Source organism: Temnothorax curvispinosus, unplaced genomic scaffold (assembly GCF_003070985.1).
Source record: "Temnothorax curvispinosus isolate PA1 unplaced genomic scaffold, ASM307098v1 QBEX01006085.1, whole genome shotgun sequence".
NCBI lineage: Eukaryota > Metazoa > Arthropoda > Insecta > Hymenoptera > Formicidae > Temnothorax > Temnothorax curvispinosus.
The window spans coordinates 1-9,613 of record NW_020215865.1 but is presented as its reverse complement, the minus strand read 5'-3'; the positions used below and the strand labels follow the sequence as shown (position 1 = coordinate 9,613).

At 37.9% G+C, this 9,613-nt stretch overlaps 2 protein-coding genes across 2 annotated transcripts; both read right to left on the bottom strand.

Moving 5' to 3' along the window:
* Window positions 1-482: 482 nt before the first annotated feature.
* LOC112455426 lies at window positions 483-4,307 on the bottom strand. Its single transcript, XM_025017326.1, has 7 exons — window positions 3,986-4,307; window positions 2,834-3,820; window positions 2,330-2,394; window positions 2,136-2,246; window positions 1,754-1,818; window positions 1,332-1,662; window positions 483-1,067 (listed from the first exon to the last, which is right to left on the bottom strand). The coding sequence occupies exons 1-7, from the start codon at window positions 4,236-4,238 to the stop codon at window positions 483-485; spliced, it is 2,397 nt and encodes a 798-aa protein (XP_024873094.1). The 5' UTR covers window positions 4,239-4,307.
* Window positions 4,308-4,365: 58 nt separating this feature from the next.
* Window positions 4,366-6,140, bottom strand: LOC112455427. Its single transcript, XM_025017327.1, has 2 exons — window positions 5,048-6,140; window positions 4,366-4,978 (listed from the first exon to the last, which is right to left on the bottom strand). Exons 1-2 carry the CDS (start codon window positions 5,911-5,913, stop codon window positions 4,486-4,488), a joined length of 1,359 nt encoding a protein of 452 aa, XP_024873095.1. The 5' UTR covers window positions 5,914-6,140; the 3' UTR covers window positions 4,366-4,485.
* Window positions 6,141-9,613: the final 3,473 nt, after the last annotated feature.

Genomic DNA, 9,613 nt, shown 5'->3' with positions numbered 1-9,613 from the left:
AAGGTCGTATCACACGCACACCTCAATAGAGGTGCTCCAGTCCTAATATACTTTCATTTAAAGCTACAGGCCTATTCAAAATAGCTATCTCGAGAGGGAGTGTCGTTATGACACCCACGCAGCCGCGCGCAAAGCCCTATAAGTATTAGGAGAAAGATCCTCCTTGAAACCGAACATAAACCTTATAAACCTAATAACTCGGCTTGCCTTCCGAATCTTTATATGAAAAATTAAAAATAAAAAACACAAAGAAAGAAACGTACACTAAAAATTAAAACTTAAAATTAAGACTTAAAACTTAAACTTACAAATCTAATAAAATTACGCCCAGATAACAATGATAATCAGTTGATCGCTAACTAAATTAACCAATATTGCCTTAAAGTTGAGGCAGAGCACACCTCGATTGCATCTATTCGTACAATTCCTTCAAACATCGTAAGGTGTAATTATCTGTTAAATTCTAATAAGAGGGTCCTTGATCATATAAAGATCGGCAATGAACATATAAACTTTTCCAGAGTGAATGCCACTTCCGGTACAGGGAGCTGAAGTAAAAACTCCAACGAGAAGGGGCCATAACCGAACATTCTAGACAAAGCCTTTATCATGGTTTCACGTTGATCGTTATATTTGAAGCAAGTCCAGAAAACGTGTTCTGGAGTCTCCAACTCTCCGCAATATGGGCAGTCCGGGGAATCCACCATGAGGAATCTAAACAAACTATCATGAAGGGACGAGTGTCCACATCTCAAACGATTAATAGAAGTAAATGCCCTTCTCTTAATGATAAATTCATCAAACCATGCACTTTTAAAGTCAACGTTACTGTGATCATAGAAGAATGAAAAGAACCTAGACCCTCTGAAGATCCTTTCCTCAAAACACCATTCTATTGAATCTTTGATAGTTTCATTTTTCCATAAACGCTTTAACTCTCTATGAGGAATTTCTTTGAAATCTCCACGTGGGCCATTGCAAGCTGCCTTGGCGATCCTATCTGCTAGTTCATTCCCTTTAATGCCCACGTGCGAGGGGATCCAAACAAGATTGACATTCCAGTTCTTCTTTGCAAATTTAACCAGAAGGTTTCTTATTTCTAAGATCAAGAATGAGGTATGGGAAGGCTTAAAGCAAGAAGAGATAGCCAGTAAGTTAGAGAGTGAGTCCGAGAAAATAAAGGCTTCAGACCATTCATGTTCCTCACAGATCTGAAGGGCTTTAAGGACAGCCATTGATTCCACCGTAAAGGAGGAAAGGAAACCAAAGGAGGATGCACTGAATAATACCTCGCCAGACTGCAAAACAACCGAGAAGCCAGAGGAATTTACCTCCCTCATATTAGTAGATCCATCTGTGAAAATAGCTTGATTCGAGAGCAAGACCTGGGCAAAAATCTCATTAAATTTAGCCGCGGGAGCAGAATCTTTTTTAATTAAATCACCGGAGACCTTGTCCACTTGTAAATGGGCGAACAGAGCTTCAAAATTCTCAGGGTAGCAAATCGGGTGTTCCCTCTGAGGGATATATTCCATATACTCCTGAAAAGAGGAGAGAGCCTCTAAAAAAGGGTCGCTCATGCGTCTACCATGCACAATAGGTCTGCTGTTGCTTAAGTGTGTTAGTTTTTCCTTCAGGGGATGCGATGCGTTGGACCAAACTCTAAAAAGAAAACCCAATGCCAGATATTTGAATCTAAAATAGAGAGAGGGTTCGCGAAGTTCTGCAAGCATAACGTTAAGGGGAGTTGTACATCTGTAACCCATAACTAATCTGATTGCTCTCATCTGAATTTTGTCCACCTTCGTAGACAGGTCCCTGGAGACAGAATTCATAAGGAATCCTGCATACTCAAGTCTAGAGCGGATTAACGCCCTATACACCTTTCTAAGGACATATGGGTCAGAGCCCCACCACTTCCTACCTAAGCATTTGAGAGTTCTGATTGAGTTTGCACATCTCTTTTCTAGCTTCGACATATGAAACTTCCAATTTAGGTTTTTATGAAAGGAGACTCCTAGAAAGAGTGCCACATCAGATGGGTGAATTACAATACCAGAAACGTTCAAAGGGGTGTTCATTTTCATTCTAGTCTTATTAAAAATACAAAACTGTGTCTTTAATGGAGATAATACCAACCCAATTTCCCTTAACTTCTCCTCAATACGTTTAATGGCCTGCTCTAAATTCCTTATTCCAGTAGCCAGCGACGGGGAGGTTGAGTAAAGACAAATATCATCTGCATACTGTAGCATATGCACATCACCGTGATTCATGTTATGTATTTCAGTAACATGTATTGTGTACAATATTGGGCTCATTACACTACCCTGCGGTAGACCCCGATAAGCGAACCTTTTTTCATCCAACTCCTGAAAGCCACATGAAACCCTTCTAAAAGAGATCAAATTATAAATAAATGTTTTGCTCTGTGGGGGGAGGCCTAAAGTAGTTAACTTATCAATGAGAACATCCGGAAGGACGGAGTCATAAGCTGATTTTACATCTAAAAACGCAGCTGGGATAGCCCTTCTCTCTTCAAATCCTATCAGAATATCCGTGTATAAGATTGTTAAGTTGTCAAGACAGCTTCTCTGTCTTCTAAACCCATATTGCGAATCCGGGATAAGTTTATTCACTTCTAACCACCAAAGAAGTCTATTCGTCACTAATCTTTCCATGACTTTACATAAACATGATGAGAGTGATATAGGTCGGAATTTATTATTAGAACCTTGTTTTGGAATAAAGAAAACCAAGTAGTCTCTCCATTCTTCCGGAAAACTGCCCTCTTTGTAGAGGAGATTGTAAACTTTTAAGAGAAAAGCTTTACCTAACGGGGAAAATTTCTTAATAATTCTATAATCGATTCCATCCAGTCCAGGGCTAGAACCTAAATTTACCGATTCCAAAGCCCAATCAAGTTCCTCAGGCAGAAGGGGTAAGTCCAGGAAAGGATCCGTTCCCGGTGAACTCAAGGATTCGTCTGGTCGAGGAGTGGGAGCCCACGGGGGGAAAAGTTCGTCAATTAGGTTACGGACACTGTCAATTTTCTCAGCAGGAACTGCTCTACCTGTCTCAGTCCTATTCCATCTCGAATCAAATCTCCTCATGGTGTCCCAAACTATTTTGGGATTCGTATCTCTTTTAAGGGATTCTGCGAAATCCTTAAAAGCCTCAAGTTTAATCCTCCTTAAACCTTTCTTTGTTTCCCCACACTGATATCTGTAGGCCTCATAATCCACAGCTCTACCCGTGTCCGTAAAAATCTGTAGTTTTAACTTTCTTTCCGCTATCAATGCATCGCATTCCTCATTCCACCAAATACACGGAGGATGAGGAGGAGAGGGAGGGGGGTTCCGAGGATTCCCCGGGGTAGCCTCCCTCACTGCTTTTTCCACAATTGCTAAGAACGAAGAATACAAGACCGTGGGGCTGAGCTGATCCGACAACATTAAGATTCTAAGATCTTTGTCCATAATAGAGCTAAAACGATTCCAATCTGTGTGCTTATTGTATAATTTGGTTCGCTTACGTGGAAAAGAGGAGGGGCCCCTGTTCATTGACGACGTAATCAAAACCGGATAATGATCCGATCCCCAGGCATCATTCAAAGTCTGACATCTCAGTCTAGGAGCGATAGAAGCGTGACAGAACGCCAAATCGATGGTTGAAGGGCCGCACGAAGCGTTGCCCATGAAGGACGGAGCACCGTCACTTACTAGAACGAGTTCAGTATCCTCGATTGCCGACGACAGTAGCCTACCCGATTGACAAAGGAACGAAGACCCCCACACCGGGCTGTGAGAGTTGAAATCACCTACAAACATACATCTATTAGATCCATTATTGTTGTCAAATTGAGTGAAAAATCTTATCCACTCGTTTTCAGCAATTTGACTACTCTGAGGGGGTTTATAACAAGATATAATCCTAAGATTAAAATCGGAGAAAAAAATCTCAATTGCACATGCTTCTATTTTACCTGCACAGTCCTCCAGTACAGAAATCTCTCTGTATTTAAGGGCATGACTAACCAAAATAGCCACCCCTCCGCCTCTACCTATAACCCTATCCCGTCTCACCGTATCGAACCCTCTCAACATGAAATTGAATTGTGGTTTAAGCCATGTTTCCGAAATTGCTGCGCAATCGAATAATGTACTCTGCCTTTCCAGTTCTTGAAAACGCTGTAACAAAGAATGTGCATTCCAATGTATCAACCTAAATTTATCCATTTCAAAATACGGATTGAGAAAAACCCGGAAAGAGAAAATTAAGAAAAAGTAAAGAAATTATAAAAGAAAAGAAAAAGAAAATTTACCTACTCAGTAAAAATGTAAAAATGAAAAAGTTATTAGGATTATAAAAATGCGAAGTTTTAAGTCAAAGCAAACTGATTAAGCTAATAAAGAATCTGTAATAATAATAACAAATGGCGTTAACGCGTAAAAAGGTAAAAAGGAAAAAACTTTTGACAAAACTCTATTCTTTTAAGGTTTCCTCATGGAGCTTCATGGTTTTCTCCAGCCTAGTCACCAGTTGGTCCAGTTGCTTCATGGTAGACGCCTTTTCCATTATTTTCAAGAGTTTGGAGGAGATCTCCGGAGCCACCTTCATAAGGCTAGCAGCGAATGTTCTTCCTCTCGAACTAGATTGTAGACTTGTCGCAAAGTTTGACGTAGACTCGCCGCCCCTCGAAGGAAGTGGAGGGAAGTTTCTTGAAGAAAACACTGGCGGCCGCCGATCCTCATAGAACGGGCAATTTTTATTTTCCCTTTTCTGAACTAAGGCCCTTGCCTCCATAAAGGGAAGGTTATCAACAGCCATAGCTTTTGCAATCTCGAGGTTCTTCATAAATTTAGGGCATTTTCTATCACTGGTAGCGTGTTCTTCCTCGCAATTGATACATTTCTTTGTTTCGGAACAAGGCCTCTCCTTAGAGCTAACATGGTCCTTGCTGCCACATTGCAAACACCTGGGATTTTTTTCGCAAAATTTAGACAGATGACCAAATAGGCCGCAGTTGAAACAGAGTCGTACCGACCTTTGAAACGGTGATGTATGAACAATTGTTCTATAGATCTTTATATGGTCCGGCAATTCTTCACCCAATTTCTGGACACAGACCGCCTCCGAGTCCGACCAAATACCAGTGGTGCGATCTCTTCTTTTCAGCCTGAAGAGGTCCGAGATTAGAATATCCTGATTCTCTTTCTCGATTACAGTCTTTAGCTCAGCCAAGGATAAGTCGAGAGGAATATTTCTTATAACAAATTGACGAGTTAATTTGTACTTCGGAATGTATGTTATAAATCCTTCATCCTTAATGAACTTGTTCCTCAGAGCCATGTTAGCCGCGGCTTTTGACGGAAATGTAACCTTCCACGTGTTGAATGAAGAAGGCGCAATGCTGTCATATTTTACGTTCGCTGACATGAGTTTTTTAGCCATTGTAATCATTGAGAAGCGTTTCCTGGGCTGATCCTTTGTCGTAGGGATGCGGAACAAAACTATAAAAGGAGCTTTTGTGTAAGCCCCATACAGGGTAGTCGACTCACTTGACCCGGACATGCTGCCCTGATTCTTAATTGTTGGGATAACCTCTCCTTTCGTATTTGTCTTAACCGTACCCGTTTGAGCTTGTTTACCTGATTTCTTCGAGGCGGAAGACGTAGTACTCGAGTTGATTTGTCTTTTCTTACTGCTCTTATTATTCGCCACGGATCCTGCAGCCTCCTCCTCTTCAGTAGAAGAGGGAAGGGGACGCTTTCTTGATTCATCTTCAAACTCCATATTATCCGTCATTTCCCCCGGATAATTCTTTGACTCCGATAGAAAAGCTTGAAAGTCTTCTCTTGCGTATTCAAAAATAGGCGAAGCGGGGGACGAGGGGTTGCCCCCAGCCGACATGTCGGCTGAAAGAGGTTAACGCCCCTCTCGCAAAAAAATATTCCTCACACGCAATGAACCGAGTAGTAGCCCCACACAAAAAGACTCCCGGCAAACAGCGGACGCGCCTGTACACATACAGAGCGCCCAAAAAAGTCTCATCTATCCGTAAATTGAACTCACTCCCAATTTTAAGCGGGAGATAACTCGCCACCATACGCACGCCACGATGGCGAAACCGGAAGTCCCGATGGTAGATTGCGATCTCAAAATTTCTGCGCGTTCCAAAAATCATCAAAAAAAAAAGTGTTGCAACCTTTCCGTGAACGACTACACCCTGCTCTTATGCTAAGACTCCATAGACGCGGAAACGCTATGCGGCAGAGTGCGTTGACCAATCACAAATTTTGATTTTGCCGCAGGCGACTTGCGGCAGCCTTCTGATTGGTCAATGCTAAGACTCCATAGACGCGGAAACGCCGTGCGATAGAGTGCATTGACCAATCAGAAGGCTGCCGCAAGTCGCCTGCGGCAAAATCAAAATTTGTGATTGGTCAACGCACTCTGCCAGTGGCCCTAAAGTCACTAGATTACAAAATAACGTATTTAGGGGAAAAAAGCTGCCATTTTGACTCCACGCTACGCGGCCGTTTCAATTGTATATAATTGTATGTATAATCCAATTTTTTGTAGGAAAGAAAATAAAATTATAAATTATATAAAAATAATTTTTATTTATGTTTTTTTCCATTTGCTATGGCCAATTTCATCGCAAAACTTCTACTGCTATGACCAGCTGCTTTTTTTACATCACTGCTTACTTTTTTAAAGAAAAATGAATTCTTGTTACAAAATTTTTTATAAATTTATAACCAATATTTTGACACGGAGGAATAAAGTTTATCGAATATTCTTGTAAAAACATTGTTATAAAATCATTGACTTTTAATACATTAAAAAGTAAGTTAGTCTCATTTTTTCGAAATAATAGTTCGCACTTACATATATTAAATTATATATCTCCATGCTTGAAAATATTAAAATATTTTCTCTATATTCTCTTAACTTTGTATAAAAACTTAGATTATTATTGTAGCTAGAATTGTTAGAATCATTCGTAGTCACAAGAACATTAAAACAATTATTGCAATGTGTAAAATTTTTCTTTATTTTTAATAATAATGCACCTATTAAATAATATAATGCAGCTTGAACTGTATTATTTAAATCAGTTTCCTTTTCATTTTCAAGCAATGGTTGATATATATTTACATCCCATAAATTTTCATTGCTCTGCAGACATCTCTCTTCTGCAGAGGAATTTCTAGAATCTAATTGTTTTATTTCATTACAATAAGTAATAAGATCATTAGAGTCAATAACAGAATAATTACTACGATTAATATTTGCTTGATATTGTGATAAACAAACAAGTCTAAATTCTTGTTTAAATTCACGAGCGTCCGGTACAGATTTTCTTCCTCGAATTTGTGAAAATAGATTTTCTAAGGCATCTTGAGTGAACCTTCCTAATAATAAATACTTGAAATTGTGTTTCTCTAAATATTCAGCTTGCACATCTAGAGCAGTCTGAGTACAAAGTAATAAACTACTTTGAAAAGGTTTCCATCCTCCGTTCGAGACTGTAATTCCTCGAACAATCTCCAGAAAATCTCGCAGAAAATTAATATTATCTTATTGTACACATCTACTTTACAATAAGATAGTGCAAGCTTCTGATAGAGACCTGTCATGAGTTTAAACCATTTATACATAATATTCAAAAACCAGGCAGTGGTTTTATGCTCACCAGCTATATTATATTATTGGCTATATGAAACAATATAGCGGACGCGACACTTTTATTTAATAAACTCACACTTAAAGATACATTCATCTTCTCAAAATGGGATGGCGTTATAGAGCTTTCTTTAAGATATGGGCACAATTTTAATGTATCCTTTTGGTGTAAATTAAAAACTTCGCGAATAGGTGTCAGAGAAATTTCATTGGATGGTAAGTTATATTTATTTACCAGAATTTCGTCTAAATAAAATTTTTTTCCTGATGTTAATGAGCATGAAACATTTTTGTACACGTGCACAGAATCTGGCATAATGAATAATTTATCTTGATTATTGTATGGATGTTCAATATAATTATTAATTCTACAATATTTTCCAACAGTTATGTTCATAATATTCCACCAACTCCTATTCTGTGGTCCCATATCAGAAATAATTACTTTTATTACTAATCCGATATGATGTGCTTTTTGAACAATTGATATAATTTTATTATACATTTTTTCTGAATCGATTGAATTACCTGTCAATTCGTAAGCAACAGATTGTTTCTATTTTGTGGAAATACCACACAACATGAAAACAAGACAATGCGTTGCTAATTTATCAGAACTATCTAATCCCCCTAATAATAATTTCAAAACCTGGTTTTATGCTTGAACGATTTTATCTGAAATTAAATTACAAAATCATAAGCAAATAATAGATAAAAATATTTGTTAAATATAAATATGAGTACAAATATTTGCAAAAAAATATTAAAAACAAAAAACCAATAACCTAGACTATTGTACTTTACAATAGTACTTTACGTTACTAGAGCTATTGTAAGTACGGACTTAGACTTTAGGTTTGTTCGCGTCGCATACTCCAATATACACCAGAGAGCACTTGGATCACGAGTATAAGGTTGCGATTGGAGCAGATAAGTTTTTGGAGTGCGTTGGAATGAGTAGGAGCATACCAGGGGCATGCGACGCGAACAAACCTTTTTACATCTTAATTGAGATAGGACTATTCTTCTGGATCTACAAATTTAATCCAATCAGCCCAAAGCGCTTACTAAGCGCTGACTTCTGCTGAACGCAGTCAATACTTTTGCGCATGGGCACAATTTCTTGATATCCCACAAAATGCATAAAATAATAATTTTTATTTTTTCCTTAATAAATACTGTAGATAATTAGTTTTTAAAGGTGGAGCAAATTGGAACAAAAATGGAGCAAATTGTCTGTGCCTTGAGAACGTACAATTCTAATGATTGATATCCTGCAAAATGTATAAAACGATAATTTTTATTTATTTTTTAATAAATACTGCAGATAACTAGTTTTTAAAGGTGGAGCAAATTGAAACAAGAATGGAGCAAATTGTCTATGCCTTGAGAATATACATACAAATTCTAATGATTGATATCCCGCAAAATGCATAAAGTAAATTAAAGAAAAATGAAAATTTTAAAAATGGTTCTCTCGATTTCTGTTGCGCAGTCACTAAATACTTTTGCGCATGCGCACAATTTCTTGATATCCCGCAATACGCATAATGGAATTATTTATGTTTTTCTTAATAAATACTGTAGATAATTAGTTTTTAAAGGTGGAGCAAATTGAAACAAGAATGGAGCAATTTGTCTGTGCCTTGAGAATGTACAAATTCTAATGGATTTGATAATTTTGATATTTCGCAAACTGTATAAAGCAAATTAAAGAAAAATGAATAATTTAAAAAATGGCGCGCTCGATTTCTGTTGCGCAAGCGCTAAATACTTCAAACTGCATAAAGCAATTATTTACGTTTTTTTTAATAAATACTGTAGATAATTAGTTTGTAAAGGTGGAGCAAATTCAAACGAAAAGGGAGCAATTTTTCTGTACCTTGCGAATCTACAAATGGGGTTCTTCACTAACTTTGCT